Source organism: Mercenaria mercenaria, chromosome 2 (genome assembly GCF_021730395.1).
Source record: "Mercenaria mercenaria strain notata chromosome 2, MADL_Memer_1, whole genome shotgun sequence".
NCBI classification, from domain to species: Eukaryota; Metazoa; Mollusca; class Bivalvia; order Venerida; family Veneridae; genus Mercenaria; species Mercenaria mercenaria.
This window is the reverse complement of record NC_069362.1, coordinates 17,126,241-17,143,360: the sequence shown is the minus strand read 5'-3', so window position 1 is coordinate 17,143,360 and position 17,120 is coordinate 17,126,241. Positions and strand designations below refer to the sequence as shown.

Below are 17,120 nucleotides of genomic sequence, written 5' to 3'. Positions count from 1 at the left end.
TAGGTAGTAAATGTGGCGCAACAAAATTTATTACAAGTATATCTTATTTGTAACACGGCTATAGTGCTATGTCAAGTATCTTCTAACATTATTTATAACACGACTGGTCATTTCTAACATTTTTTTTTGGATTTAACGTCGCACTGACACATGATAGGTCATATGGCAACTTTCCAGTTTTAATGGTGGAGGAAGACATTTCTAACATATCGATAGCACGTCTTCATTGCTATATCCAGTCGTTTATAACATAATTATAAGACTACTTCAGTGCTATATACAGTCGTTTAAAACATATTTATAACACGGCTACAGTGCTATATTCAGTCGTTTCTAACATATTTATAATACGGTTTAAGTGCTTTTGTCCCACTGTTTGGTTATGATTATTTGAGTTCAATCTTTGCAAACGTGTCATAAATGTTGGACACAAGATTCGATATTGTTTCATTTACTGTTTTATCTACGAGTCTAATCTATCTACGAGACTCATTGCGTTTTTTAGGCATGTACGGTATCCACGTCAAATTCAATGACGAACACATCCCCGACTCTCCGTTCCGTGTAAATGTAAGCCCCGACGGCGGCTCAGCTAGACAAGTAACTGTCCACGCCCTCAAAGATAGAGGTTTGTCGGTAAGTACGCAAGTCTAATTTTCTTCGTTTAAGCGGGAGGATTTGTACCAGTCTGTAGTTCTTTGCTGAAACATATTTTAAAGTTACAAAGTCCTCGAAACACTTTTCTCGTTTCCTTAGATAAGATAAGATAATCTTTATCTAAAGTAGGATTTAACAAATAATACATTAGCTATGCAAGCTATTTTCCGACGAAATATGCTTATCCTGTAATATTCATATTGGATAAGAAAAGCATAAAGTTAAAAGCTAATGTTCAGAAATAATAAGTTTCAATAGATAATAAAGGAGTGTTTTGAATGTGCTCCTTTGTCCGGACACTTGCATGAAAAAGTCTGCCGGATTACAATGAAATGACTACATAAACATTCAATACTATGTACGATATTATATAAATATCATATGGCAACGTGTGTGACATCGATATTGTCAACCCGAGGGCAGAATGTCACCCGAGGCGAAAGCCGAGTGGTGACATTCTGTTTCGAGGGTTGACAATATCAATGTCACACACGCTGCCATATGATATTTATTTTATTATACCGAACAAAATTAAGTACATAAAAAAGTAAAAAAAAAAGTTTTTAATTCATTTAATTCAACTGTTTTAATTTTTGTCTGAATCGTCTGTTTACACATTAAACAGTGACGTCACTACTATATGTGTACAAGGGAGGCAATCATTTCATGATTTGGCTGGAAACATTGAAGCAGTTATTTGCCCTTATATGACATTCAAAATATCAGCGCGGTCACATGACCTGACAGTCACTTTCGCTCGGTCACGTGGCAAAAAGTTTGAAAATGTGTTTGATAGTCATAATATCTCTTTTATGGGTAATGGGATTTTATCATTGTAGACAAAAGTGAGGTATAATAATTTGGATTATACATCGCATGTAGTAAGGTCTGTTTAAGCTAACAGTTAAAACAGAAAAGGTTGTAATAAACAACAACAAAAAAAAATGCAGAAAGAAAGAGAAAACACACATAGAATCGAAGTCATCAACGAGTTTGTAACAGGGACTTCAGCGGTATTATAGGTCCGATATACATGATGTACATGATGTCATATTGCTAGTGGTTCCCGGCTTATATTGTAATTTTAGCTTTTCATTTGCTTGCATTGACATATAAATTTTTTTATTTGCTTACATTGTAATGTTAGTTTTTCATTTGCTTACATTGAAATGTTAGTTTTTCATTTGCTTACATCGTAATTTTAGGTTTTCATTTGCTTATATTGTAATGTTAGTACTTCATTTGCTTAAATTGTAATTTTAGTCTTTCGTTTGCTTACATTGTAATGTTAGTTTTCATTTACTTGCATTCACGGTAATGTTAGTTTTATGTAGATATTTAGATTTATGCGTTTATTTTTGATTTCCTGGCGTTTTATTATTATCAATGTTTAGTATACAGTATTTCATTTCAGTTTATTTTACTGTTTACAGGCAGATGGTAGACTAGAGGTCTGTGTTTATTATATGACCTGAAACTCTGATTCTTGTTTCAGTGTAAACATTCATATTATATATAACTAAAGCGTATTTCTTGCAGAAGCTCTACACTACCCGAAATAAAACTAAGAAAGATAAATAAAAGATGTTTCTTAATATTAGAAATATTTTCTATCCAAACATGTCACCTCAAAAGTTTGCATCACTGTTAGCGCTTTTGTAGACTAGCTGTACTGCTTATAATTTGGAACTACGCTTGTTTATATATATATAATCATTGTGGAAAATCACATGATCAAAATGATCTCTTAACCAAAGTTATATTTTGAAGAACATGAATAAATTTCCTATCATGATACGATGTAAAATTTAAACATAGCCTAACATATGAAACTAACTTATGAAAAGTGTTAAATTATTTTGTAGTTGACAATAATGATAGCTATCCTGTAATTACAAACACTTAGGAAAATAAGAAGTCTAAGTTTCTTGAAACGTTCCAGATTATCAGACGGTGGCTGTGATTGAAATGTATGTATTTTTAGGATACATCTATGTTGCCATATGAAAGGCTATATTATAGATTTACGGCGAAAGTTGCTTCAATATTATCCCATAATTATTATTCCCAACATTTTTTGGTTTAGAGATCATTTGGATTATGTGATTCCTCACAGTTAAATGCCAGTATATTTGTTCGCCCCTATTATAATTTAAAATATTGATTTGCTTTATCACATATACCTTATTAAGTTTCAGTTTGAATTTTAGCTCACTTCAGCAAAAAGTGCTCTTGGAGATCTTTATTTAAGATCTTTGAATATCTATCGTCCGTCTGCCGTCCTTCTGCCGCCCTGCTCCTTTCCTACCAGGGAAATGTCAACCAAACTTCATTGAAATGTTCCTTGGGTAGTCCTCTTTCAGATTCCTTCTAATATCATCCATGCAGAATTCTGGTTGCCGCGGCAACGAAAAGGAAATCCATTAATAATACTGTCCTCAGAAACAACCAGCCCGATTTCAAAATAAATTCACAACAATGTTTCATAGATGACCCTCTATTAGTTCCATTTAATCATTCTGTTTCATTTACAAAAAGGCATCTAGAGGGTGGGACTGGTTTTCACTATGGCTCATATACAAAAACCATAAAAATCGTCTCTTGTGAAAGAACTAAAACTTCACAGCAATGTTGCTTTAGTAGCCCTCTACAAAGTCCTTTCTAGTTATTGTGATTCATCAAAAACACGTGGCTGTTACGGGTAGGGCTGATATTTCTTTATATGGCTAGAAGCTGCAGATAGATTTCAAAGTAATTTAAACAGGAATATTTCTCGGGTGACCCTCTGCCAAAATTGTTCAATCCAGCTATGAATCTCTTGTGAACGATCTACGATCATCATGACCTCTTATTTTAAATTCTTAAATTTTATATGATTTTTTAAATAAGATTGCCACTTTAGTCCGAAACTCCCTTTTCATCGCCTGTCATTATATTCATTTTAAATGCAAATTGCGTCACACTCGGTTTAAAAACCTCATAACCTAACTAACTTTCATTCATCTACACGCATGTCCAAATCAGTTTTACAAATCTTTTAAACTTGTCAATAAATCTTGGGTTAAAACGGTAAAATAAAGAAAGGATGTCGTGATAAAGTTGAAATCTTAGAGAGAAAAATACAGCACACTATCAGATGATGTTTGACAGAAGTTAAGATATATATTGCCTATCATATTAAAGAAATTTTGGTTTCTTTTGACCTTCTACGGCAACGATACAATGTTTATTCTTTATAACGAAACGAAACCATATTATATGTTAAAGTTATAGTCATTCAAAAGTTCTCCATGTATATTATAATTCTCAAGTTTAGGAGCAACATTATAATTTTCAAGTTTATGAGGAGAATTCTAATCGGAAAAATCAAAATATTCAAGCTTATGATTAGAGATGTGCGAGGAAAATTCTATTCTTACGTGGGGAATCATAATATTCAAGTTTACGAGGAAAATCATAAGTTCTACACTACCCGAAATAAAACTAAGAAAGATAAATAAAATATGTTACTTAATATTAGAAATATTTTCTGTACAAACCTGTCACCTCAAAATTTTGCATCACTGTTAGCGCTTTTGTAGACTAGCTGTACGGCTTATAATTTGGAACTACGCTTGTTTATATATATATATAAAACTCATTGTGGAAAATCACATGATCAAAATGATCTCTTAACCAAAGTTATATTTTGAAGAACATGAATAAATTTCCTATCATGATACGATGTAAAATTTAAACATAGCCTAACATATGAAACTAACTTATGAAAAGTGTTAAATTATTTTGTAGTTGACAATAATGATAGCTATCCTGTAATTACAAACACTAAGGAAAATAAGAAGTCTAAGTTTCTTGAAACGTTCCAGATTATCAGACGGTGGCTGTTATTGAAATGTATGTATTTTTTGGATACATCTATGATGCCATATGATAAACTTTATTATAGATTTACAGCGAAAGTTGCTTCAATATTATCCCATATTATTCCCAACATTTTTTGGTTTAGAGATCATTTGGTTTATGTGATTCCTCACAGTTGAATGCCATTATATATTTGTTCGTCCCTTTTATAATTTAAAATATTGATTTGCTTTATGACATACACCTTATTAAGTTTCAGTTTGAATTTTAGCTCACTTCAGCATAAAGTGCTCTTGGTGATATTTATTTAAGATCTTTAGATATCTATCGTCCGTCTGCCGTCTTTCTGTCGTCCTGCTCCTTTCCTACCAGGGAAATGTCAACCAAACTTCATTGAAATGTTCCTTGGGTGGTTCTCTTTCTGATTCATTCTAATATCATCCATGCAGAATTCTGGTTGCCGCGGCAACGAACAGGAAATCCATTAATAATATTTTCCTCTGAAACAACCAGCCCGATTTCAAAATAAATTCACAACAATGTTTCATAGATGACCCTCTATTAGTTCCATTTAATCATTCTGTTTCATTTACAAAAAGGCATCTAGAGGGTGGGACTGGTTTTCACTATGGCTCATATACAAAAACCTCGAAAATCGTCTCTTGTGAAAGAACTAAAACTTCACAGTAATGTTGCTTTAGGAGCCCTCTACAAAGTCCTTTCTAGTTATTGTGATTCATGAAAAACACGTGGCTGTTACGGGTCGGGCTGATATTTCTTTATATGGCTAGAAGCTGCAGATAGATTTCAAAGTAATTTTTAAACAGGAATATTTCTCGGGTGACCCTCTGCCAAAATTGTTCAATCCAGCTATGAATCTGTTGTGAGCGATCTACGATCATCATGACCCTCTTATTTTAAATTCTTAAATTTTATATGATTCTATAAATAAAATTGCCACTTTAGTCCGAAACTCCCCTTTCATCGCCTGTCAATATATTCATTTAAATGCAAATTGCGTCACACTTGGTTTAAAAACCTCATAACCTAACTAACTTTCATTCATCTACACGCATGCCCAAATGAGTTTTACAAATCTCTTAAACTTGTCAATAAATCTTGGGTTAAAACGGTAAAATAAAGAAAGGATGTCGTGATAAAGTTGAAATCTTGGAGAGAAAATACAGCACACTATGAGATGATGTTTGACAGAAGTTAAAGATATATATTGCCTAGCATGTTAAAAAATTTGGTTTCTTTTGACCTTCTACGGCAACGATACAATGTTTATTCTTTATAATATATTACATGTAAAAGTTATAGCCATTCAAAAGTTCTCCATGTATGTTATAATTCTCAAATTTAGGAGCAACATTATAATTTTCAAGTTTATGAGGAGAATTCTAATCGGAAGTCTTACGAGGGGAATCATAATATTCAAGTTTACGAGGAGAATTCTAGTCTTCAGTTTACAAGGAGAATTATAATCCTTAAGTTTACGAGGAGAATTCTAACTTTCAAGTTTACGAGGACAATTCTAATCCTCAAGTTTACGAGGAGAATTCTAGTCTTCAAGCTTACGAGGAGAATTTTAATCCTCAAGTTTACGAGGAGAATTCTTATCCTTAAGTTTACGAGGAGAATTCTAATCCTTAAGTTTACGAGGAAAACTCTACTCTTAGGTTTACGAGGAAAACTTAATTTTCAAGTTTACGTGGAGAATCTTAATCCTTAAGTTAACGAGGAGAATTATATTCTTTTAGTTTACGAGGAAAATTCTACAAGGAGAATAACCATATTAAAGTTTACGAGAATTTTTAATTTTCAAGTTTACGAGGAGAAATCTACTCTTCAAGTTTACGGGGAGAATTCTAATCTTCAAGTTTACAAGTAGAATAATAATAGTCAAGTTAACGAGGAGAATAGCTCAATATATTAAACTGAATATCCTTGCCTACTATGTTTCTAAAATTAGTATAATTAAATCTATTATGTTTCCAGATTGATAAACCGGCAACATTCACTGTATCTTTCAACGGGGCCTCTGGTCAACTCCACTCATATTGCCGCTCGCCATCTGGTGGCCATGAAGACTGTTTTGTTCAGGAGATGGACACTGGACTTTATGCTATCAGGTACATATTCCTTACAATGTCTAGAAATATATTTTCGTCTTGAAGTGTTTAGAGATAAATTGCTCGTTTTGATAGCAATAATTATTTTGTCCATTGCCAAAGAATTCAGAGAATGCCAGTCTATACATTAGTGTATGGATTGTGCATGAATCATTCCTGATTTGATAATCGACAGTCTATTGCATGATAGATCTGTCAGTAACATTTCAGGAACAGAAACATGTCTTTTCTAGTCCATGGATTATTTATATAATGTGTGGTTCGGCAGAAGACTACAAATTTAGTTATAGATATCCTGCGACAAGTTTGGCGCGCTATGATACAGCCAACCTGCTTACAGTAGAATTGTTCTAATGCATGTCTTCTATTAAATGACTAGAAGAATAAAATGGTAAATAAACAATAAATAGTCACGTTACAGATATAGTTACTAGTGAGCCATTCAAACTTTACCTACTATGGCAAGCAGAGAGTCGTGTTGAACTTGGATTCGCCTCGGTCAATATGAGTTTCTGTTTGTGGATATCAGGGCCTATTTTATCACCCACTTATTTATTTCGATTTCCTATCTTTAATATTCAAATTCATCAATAGATATGGATACAGAAGCTGTTTGTAAAACACGTATGCCATATTTGATGTCCCGTTTTCAGTCTCCAGATAACCATGACACCTTGACCTTTGACCTATTGACACCCAAAACGGTAGGGGTCATCTACTGATCCCAGACACTAATCCTTTTAAGTTTGTGAACTGTAGGTCAATGCGCTCTTTACTTATTGAGAGGAGATCGTTTACTGTCTCACTGTCATTGTGACATTGATACTTGACCAACTGACCCCATTTACTGATCAGAAGCAATCATCTTATGTATGAAGTTTGAAGAAAGTACTAGGCTTAGCGGTTCATAAGTTACTGAGCAGTAACTATTTTTCAGTCCCGAGGTCAATGTGACCCTGACATTTGGCTACTGAATCTAGAAATGATAGCTGGTTTTCGACTGACCACAAACAATTATCCTATGGCGTTTGAAGACTGTAGGCCAAAGCAGTCTTTAGTTAATGAGCATTCTCATTATATTGAGATACCTCTTTTCCATTTCAGATTTGTTCCTAAGGAAAATGGAGTTCACTATATTGATGTAAAACTTAATGATACTCATGTGCCTGACAGTCCTTTCGCAGTAATGGTTGGTTCCGTAGCTGCCGATCCGGCTATGGTCCACGCTCATGGTGATGGTCTTGAAAACGGAAAATGCAGTAAGTTATCTTTGCATTACTTAATTTTGTGTTTGTAGTGGTGCTAACTTGTTTCTATTTAAATTCAGTATTGAAACTTTTCTGAAACCAACGTATGTGCTCTACGAAATGTTCATGTTTATTGTTTAACAATTACATTACAGCACTGATTGGTATGGTAACTTGTGTTAGTTATGTTGCGTACGTCAAGTCAGTAACGATGATAGTACAATGTACATGCACATATGTGCACTGGTTCCGTATTAAAAGAAATAGATTTTGTTTGTAGGGTTTAACGTCGCACCGACACAATTATAGGACATATGGCGAATTTCCAGTTTTAATGGTGGAGAAAGACCCCAGGTGCCCCTCCGTGCAATAATTCATAATGGGCGGGCACCTGGGTAGAATCTCCAACCTTCTGTAAGCCAGCCGGATGGCTTACTCGCATGAAGAATTCAACGCCCTAAGTGAGGCTCGAACCCACATCGGAGCGGGGCAAGTAATTCGAAGTCAGCGACCTTGACCACTCAGGCCCGAAGTCTCCTACTCCAGTAGTTTCAATGAATCTGTTTAAGGAACATTTCATAATTTGATTGAATGTTTACGTTTTCTAATGATATAGCATTATTTTACTTTTCATACTTTTCAGATGCAAAGGCTAAGTTTACAGTTCGAACAGCTGGGTCTGGATCTGGCTTCTTGGCTTGCTTCATTGACGGTCCTTCAAAGGTCGCACTCAGCTGTAAAGAGGTTGATGAGGGTTACGAATTCAGTTATACGCCATTTGCAGCGGGAAAATATCTTATAACACTTAAATATGGAAATATTGGTATCGCCGGAAGTCCCTACCAAGCAGTTGTAACAGGTACATGTTATATTCTGTGCTTTGTAGGTTTTTATTTAAAACAGTATAAAATATTCCAAAAATAACTACGTACTCACCTGCCATGGGATATACGGTATATATGTCCGCTGATGTTTTCTTTAACAAATAGATTTTTTCGCTCCTATAGTTAAGCAGGTATATTAGAAAAATGTTTTGCCCTTGAAAGCGAGCGTAAACGGTCATTGCAAAGTTATTGTTAAACGCCACTTTTTTATCCTTTGATTATTTTTCACCTTCACGCTGTAAAATGTGATTGTATCGATTTTTAAAACTTCTTTACAGGAACTGGACGTAAAGCATCACCTATTCTTGAACAATCTTCCATGGTTGTTGAGACAGTAGAAAAGAAACCAGGATCAAAAGTATCTAAAAGATTCCGTGGTGATGCCAGCAAGGTGGTTGCCAGAGGACCTGGTATCAAGAAGGCTTTCTTAAACAGAGTCCAGAATCTTACATTAGATGTAAAGGAAGCAGGTATTTTTGACTCTATTCTAATTGTTTTTTGTCACCTTGAGCACGTTGTGTTGTGTTATGGTGGATTTTACGATCGCTCGCCGTTCGGCGTCAGTCGTTCGGTGCCCAACGTTCAACGTCCGTCAACAATTTTCTTCAAACGACATCTACAGGGAAACCATTTGGCAGACGTTTTTGACCATAAACTTGGCTGTTACCAGGATAGTTTTTATCCAGAGTTGTCCAAATTGTTGTTTAAATGGTTCTGCATAGAAACATTTTCAAACGACATCTCCTAAACTGCTGGTCGGATGTTGAAACGATTTCTACCAATTTTCTTATAAGTATTTCGGTTCATAAAAACATGACCATAGTCATGTTCCCAAATATCTATTGGGGCAATCAAAAACAGTGTTCTTGACAAACGTTGAAATATTTTTACATAAATGATCCACTGGTGACCCTCTAACAAGAGTGTTTCGTCAAAACATTATCGCCAGAGGGCGTTGCCACTTTTCTATATGATGTATATAATGAAAACTTTTAAATACTTTTACAGTCAAACCTGTGTTAAAGACCACCTCTGAACAGAGACCACCTGGCTCTAAAGACCGCATGTTTTGTTTCCCATTTTAACATCTACAGTGTATTTTAACCTGTGAATAAAGACCACCTCCCAATAAAGACCACATTTTGGCTCTCCCAAGGGTGGTCTTTATAGACAGGTTTGACTGTATATAGTTCCTTACAAATGATCCTTTGTTGACCTTTATCAGAATTGTTCATGTCACTCTGATTCGTCAAAAGCATTGTCATTTCCCCCACATGTAAATTTTTAACGTTTCAAAATACTTTTGTCATTTTATTTCAATTTCCTCTTTGATTTGTTTAGCACTTATTTTATTTTATTTTCATTATTTAGGTAATGCCATGCTGAGCGTCGGAATGATGACGCCATCTGGAAACCCAGAAGCGGAACTCTCCGTAAAGAAGGCGTCAAACACATCATATACAATATCTTATAACTGCAAGGAACCCGGAGAACATACTCTTCAAATTAAATGGGGAGATGAGGACATTCCCGGAAGCCCTTTTAGTCTTCATGCATAGATAAACATTGCCTTATTTATCCTAGGCTAATCGTGTGATATAAATTATATCAGTTCACAAGAAACCTGTGTTCCATTCCCCAACCCATTTATGTTGTAGAAACCGTATGATTCTAATCAACAAAACGGTCAACGGTATGTAATAGAAATTGGTCAATACCATGTCACAGAAATTTGCCATCGATATGATTGGAGAAAATGCCTTATGGAGGGGTAAACAATCGGTATAAACGATTAAAAGATATACTTGCTTAGTTTCGCAGCGGACTTTGAAAGAAAAGAACTGTAACCAGTGTGTATTGCCGTGAGACATTTAGTCCAAGAGACAAACATTCAAGGAAAAGAAAGTTGTTTAAATTAATTGTACTAATTAATTAGAATATATTTTATTATTGTTGTAAATGCAATTTAACACACAGAACTTGGAAATATACTACCGGTTACTTATAATATCATATTATGTATGAAAACAGAACAGAAATGCTACGTCCTTAATTTGCGTTTTAGTACTTTTGAGCGTTTTAGTACTTTTGAAACAAATAATACGTTTTAGTACCTTTGAAACAAATAATATATATGTAAATATTGAGTGATTGTATCTAATCATATGATTTGTAACAAAAATCAGAGAAAATGAAAAAAAAATCTACAGAACTTGATATTTATTGAGAACTTGAGTTTTTCTAGATGGCCATTTCTTTTGAATTTTAATTTTCAGAGATGTTTTATGTGGAAAGCAATAATTATTGTGCAATATATTTATTGTATTCATTGTATTATGAAAGTCTATAACCTTTTTTGTGTGAAATACAGAATATTTTTAACTATAGTAATATTTTTAAACTTGGTAGAAATTATAATTTTACATGTAACAAAACTGGAAATTTTGTTCGTGCTGCCACCAGTTAATCTGAAACAAACGACAGACACTTTGTGCATGGAGTGATAAAATGTCTAGGATTGTTTAGGAAAATAAAACATCAAAAACAAATTGTTCTTTTTCTTTATTTTCCAACTGATTTGATGCCATTGTCTTGTCCCACAAAGAAGGGAAAAACAATAATTTTATGACACTGTTGTTCATTTATATTTATAAACTGATGCCAAAGCTGGCTGTACTGTCATCATTGATCAATATAAGTAACAGAATCTGTAAAAATGATCCCTTGAAAGCAAATAATGCAACCAAGAAGAATAATAGCAGACTCGGTTTGATTGAATCTGTTCATGAGAGGTAATGAAATGTGCAAAACTTCTCACGCCCACTAGCACCGGCTTAAGCCGGACTCTTTTACACGTATGTTGAATGGGCTCCATGATCCCAAAGAACCAGAAAATATAACAACACTGAATCCATGTAAGGGGAGACATTTTACAGCCGCCACTATTGTTGTTGTGATAGTTAATAAAATCTGTAAAAAGATCCTTTGGAAGCAAAGAATACAACCATGAATAATAATAGCAGACTCGGATGGTAGTACACTGATATAATATACGAGATCAACAGTGTTATAGAGAAGTTGGTTTTATGTCGCTGGAAACCGTTTCAGCAATTTCCATACTTCTTTTGTAAATACGGTACAGTTTCTTACGTTTACATTTATGCACTTCAATATAAATCAGCTTGCATCCACCGAAACAAAAGTGTCCTTTCTTACGATATAGACACATGTCAGTTTTAAAAAGTGCTACATGTACAATAATACTGAACTTAGATTTCTCGGAAAAGGAAAGCCCCTCCAGACGGTCATTAAAATGATGCTTTTAAGAGTAGGAGAAATATGCAATCCAAGCTGAGGGTTATTTTTCATCGAAATTTGCAGAAACCAGTGTTCTTCGGGATACTTTAAGCTTTTATTAAAAAAAAAAGAAAAGCAAAACGTTTTCTCCATACGCAATACTCCAGTGTCATTACACTACAGAATGGTTCCGGGAACGTAGGATCGTTAAATGAATCCCCTTTTGACAAATATGAATTTAAAATAGTAATTTGCTGAATTAAAGCTATGTGTTGATGAAAGTAAACACTATTCTTTAAGTCTATCCTGTCTTTAAAGCGGAGTCTATTAGTTACAGAAGACACTGAAATTAGGACAATACTAATAAGCATGTCCGTTTCTTATGATAAACATATTCAGTCTTGCACATTTGATTGAAGATGGAAATTGGTATCCCAAGAAATATCCTAGTCATGAAATATCATGAAAAGAATTTACAAAATAAACTACAAGTTCAGAAGTACAAAAACAAAGATCTTTGGGGGCATCGCTTACTTCAAATCACTTGCCCCTCACCGGTGGGTTCGCCTCATTTGGGGTGTAGAATACAGAATCATGTTTTAATACATTGGAAAGGTACAAATACGGAGAGGTTATAATTATATAATTATGCCAGCAGAAAATGATTAAGAGGGCTTAGCCCAAGTGAATTGCTACACTCGGCTTGTAACGAATTCAGAACGGTTTGATAAATTTATTTCATTTCAATTTTAAGATTTGTCTTCAAATTGTTGTTATGTCATTTTATGTGCAGTAACTTAGAGTTATACCCAAAGTCATATATTTCAAACAAATATTTGTTTTTCAAAAATTGTTCTCTCAATCAGGTATGGTGTATAACAACAAATGTTACATTCTGGGTGAACTTAAGGGGTCACTCCTAGCTTAAACCTTGTTCAAAAATTGATAATGTGTAAGCCCCTTATTTCCTTTATTGACATGTATCAAATTTATCCTTAAGCTCTTCGATAAGTTTTGAGGTACCTGTCTGGAGACTGAAAATATTTTCTAAAAATATATAGGTTTATTTAGATTCTACATGTAATAAAGAAAATACAAACCTGCAAAGATTCTGGTGAATAAAACATCATACAGCACTATACGTCACCTTGATGAAAAGGTTGCATAATCCATCCTATATCATTCAATTGATACTTCCAATTTAATCTCCCCTTAATATTTCTGATGGAGTTTGTTTGTATAACAGAGTTTCGATTTAACCGGTGCTAAGGGCGTGTGGGGTGTTACACAATTCATGGACTTGATCAAACCGAGTTTGCAATTATATCGCTCGGCTGCATTTTATGCTACTAAAGGATCATAATATGGTATTCATTATAATGAATATACCCTTAAACTAATAAGAGATATTTAAAGAATCGGGATAAATAGTACAGTCTTTATATATGTTAAGTCAATATTTTCTCTCTTTCTTTCATATCCACATATTTAGTAGTCATTGCAATGCTCTTCTCACCTATTACATTGGACCTTTATTTCAAGATATCTAATGAAAAGAACACCAAAAGCTGTAGCTATCACTAAATGTGGTTTATACTCCCAATACCGCGTTGTCAAAGGAAAAAAGACATCTTTGGGTATGGTTGCCCCGCACTTCCCGCCATAAACCTTAGGAAACGTAAAAATGAGGAAAAATTGGTCGCGCTACAAACAAAAAAGGCATGGTTTATAGGATGTCCATACATTTGCCCATCAAAGGAAAAATATATCACGCATATCTAAAATTCATGCGGAGATCTGTATGAAGTTTCATTTGTATTAGTTTGAAACTTTGAGAGTTATTTCCGCTTGACGAGGAATGGCGGCATGGGTGCTCTTAACCGTAGTCAATCCAAGAAAAAGGGACCCAAATCTACACTTCATGATCATCATGTGTTTGAAGTTTCACTTGATTTCTTTGAAACTGTGGAACAAATTAGCTCCACACAAGTTTAACAACGGACTGCGTGACCGATAAACTGTGTATCCAACTTAACTTCGTTTGCAGCAAATTTGGTTTTACTTCATCAGTTTATGAGAAGCAATGAAATGTGCACCTCATTCGTACGAAGCACCGGTGTAAGATGCAAACAATCATTAATCAACATTTAATCGACTTACTAATCCAAAATGGCCAGAAATAATCACAAAACCAAGTCCAAACATGAGACGACTTTTACGGTCGGCACACGGCACTTAAGGTGCAACAACCTTTAGCCACCACTCCCTCTACCATCATCGATTTAAGCGGAACTGTATAAATATTAATTGGATTCAAAGTTTTAAATCCATGTGTTTGACTTTTGACTAGCTCGAGCTACCAAGCTACATTCACCTATTACAAAAAAAAAAAAAACACTGAGAGGAAGAGACTACGAGCTATGACCCCTTAGGACCTTAACACGTTACTTACATGTTTTTCTACTGAGAAAAATACTAATCAGTCAAGCAGAGATTTACAACACTAAAGGCAAGACTTTTAAGCTCCCCAGTGGTGTTTTTGCTAATGCCCGTCCAAGACGGTACCTCACTGTGTTCCTTTATTTGTTTGTTTTGTCCTCATGTTTGCTTTGCGTGTGCGTGTGTGGTGTGCAAGTCTGTGTGCTGTGGGTTTCGTTTTTGGGAAGCTGCGTTTTTGGTACTTGGCATTCCCTGTTTGATATTTGTCCGTGTTTCTTTTTTACTGATTATCTTGTCTTATATAATCACTTGCCAATAGTACGACCCAAATGCTATCAAAGTAAGCCTCCCATTTCATATTTGAAGAAAGACTGGACATCAAACAATAACCTCTTTCCTTGATGTTGCTATACTGATACTGTCCGGTAAACTATTTAAAAGCAATGTCGTTTGACAATGTTACATAATATATGATATTCATTCAAGTACATTATATTTAATGATAACATTTAGTGGTACCCTACTCTTTACTGGCGCCATCTTAAATATTGTCTGCAAGGCGAGCTATTCTGGTAATCAAAAGTGCTTAGATTTCAAACAAAATGCAAGTCATGATCACACCGATCGTTACATATGAAATATATATATTAAATAATTCGTCATTGAATGTTCGGGTTATCAATAAAATATGTTAATTAGCTGACGGCACGGCAAATTAACATTTTGTAGTCCGTTGAGCCATGCTGTCTGTATAATTTGATATTGTGCCCGCTAACGTAAGATCTCTCTTCAGATAGAAAGTGATAAATAGTTCTCTAATATATGCATTACTTTATCAGAAATGAAGAGAATACACATAACACAGATCGTCAAATATTGTGTATTCATTTTCTTATATGGTAAGCCATTCTAAAAAGGAGTAACGCTTTGTTAATGCATTAATACATTATCGTATATTTCATGTTCAATGTTTGTACTACCTTAAAAGTCTCTTTCTCATGTTTTGTCAGCTGATGACTTAAATGGTTTATTCTAAGGTTCAAAGGGAACGTACTTCTTAATGAGTTATTATAGCACAACGTAAGTATTTTATTGATAGTTTATATTAATGGAAAGTTTATGTGAATGTCGTTAATGGTGTAACAATTTATTACAGTAATTTTACATCCCATCATTAATTTTCCCCAAACATGAAAGGGTTTCATAAGAAAGTCTGACAAATGTAAACATTTTGAATGTGTGTATGATTTTGAAAGTGGTCTAAATGCAAATATGAATTTGAAAGTGTTCCGGTCGTAAGACAGAATTGCTTAAGATGAACAGTATGAACAGCTGTTTTAAAAATGTGCAAAAACTGAATACTTAATGGGATACCGCAATTGTAATTTATCAAGATCTTTGTTTCGCCTGACAGTATTGTAACTAGGACAACTAGCAATACAAATTAGATATTTGTTTGTTTTTATTTTCTGAATGTGTATGAAACAAAATATGGACAAGAAAAAACAACAGTAAACACCCCTGTGTTTATGATGTGTTTTCTTACCGTATGTATAAATACATTGTACTAAAAAATCGTGAAACATAACCCCGCTAACGTCCCGTTCACATTTCAAAGCCCCTGCCCATAAGTCAACCCTGGTAACTCAATATTTGTGAGAAAAAGGGAATAACAATTCTACTCCACCCACCTTTTTACCAGATCTAGCGCTTTGTGACACTTTTCTGTTTATACAATGGCAAAACTACTTCGAGAGACATTCGTTTATTCCAGGAAGACAGTTGGATTTGCTTTTTTCCAGTATGTGTACTACCTGGTTCCCGGCATGTACTAAAAGTAAACTGTAGCAGTTAAGGGGCAGGTAATCCAGACTTGTATATGTCTAGGGAAACGCTGAAATGTTTATAAGTGGATGTGTATTTAAGGACGAAACTTTTCACCAACCATCCTTCTGTCAAATTTTTGGTAAATATTGCGTAAGGAACTTTACACTCTTTACACGGACACAGAACAGCTAGACTACTAGCAAAGCCTTAAATTTCTTCCCAATCATTATGCAAAGAAACTAGGTCAAAGATCCGGTGGAAAAAGGTCTTCTTGCACATCGGACTGACATTTCCGGTAATTTTACCCATGCCGGCAAAACTCCTCTGTCATCCCCATGCCAGATGACTCTCATGTTGTTTATGACAACTGACGATTCATGCGTTGGTTATACTCGTATATTTTTCTGTAAAATGCGATAAAAATCAAATACCTTGATAAATGCTCTTTATTCCATATAGTATATTTCTCGATTCAAAATAAATTAATTTACCGAAAAAAAAAACCCATAACGTCACGCTACAAAGGACAACACTAAAACGGAACTTTGTTTTACGTTATTCAAACGTCATGATGTCACTTCTTTTAACGGACGTTACTTTTCCATGCTTTGTTTAAATACGCTTCAATTAAAAAGAGTGCTACAGAGAAAGTATTTCGTTTCGCTTTATTTAGTTTACAGATTGTAAAATACGGTATGCAAGAAAAAAGTCTACCACAGGTTATAGATGCAGATTGGAATATCCGGTTCTCGGGTTACTGTTTTAGCGGTAAC

The 17,120-nt window shown here is 34.4% G+C and overlaps 1 protein-coding gene across 4 annotated transcripts in view; it reads left to right on the top strand.

Annotated features, from left to right (window-relative positions):
• The window catches only part of LOC123561999 (filamin-A-like), a 159,695-nt gene extending 148,362 nt beyond the window's left edge, over positions 1-11,333 (top strand). For all 4 annotated transcript variants that reach the window (XM_053531082.1, XM_053531092.1, XM_053531085.1 and 1 more), the window contains exons 12-17: positions 506-636; positions 6,520-6,653; positions 7,758-7,912; positions 8,544-8,759; positions 9,063-9,254; positions 10,156-11,333. In XM_053531082.1, coding sequence (XP_053387057.1) covers positions 506-636; positions 6,520-6,653; positions 7,758-7,912; positions 8,544-8,759; positions 9,063-9,254; positions 10,156-10,343 — 1,016 coding nt within the window. In that variant the 3' untranslated portion in view covers positions 10,344-11,333. The remainder of the gene's footprint in view (positions 1-505; positions 637-6,519; positions 6,654-7,757; positions 7,913-8,543; positions 8,760-9,062; positions 9,255-10,155) is intronic.
• Positions 11,334-17,120: the final 5,787 nt, after the last annotated feature.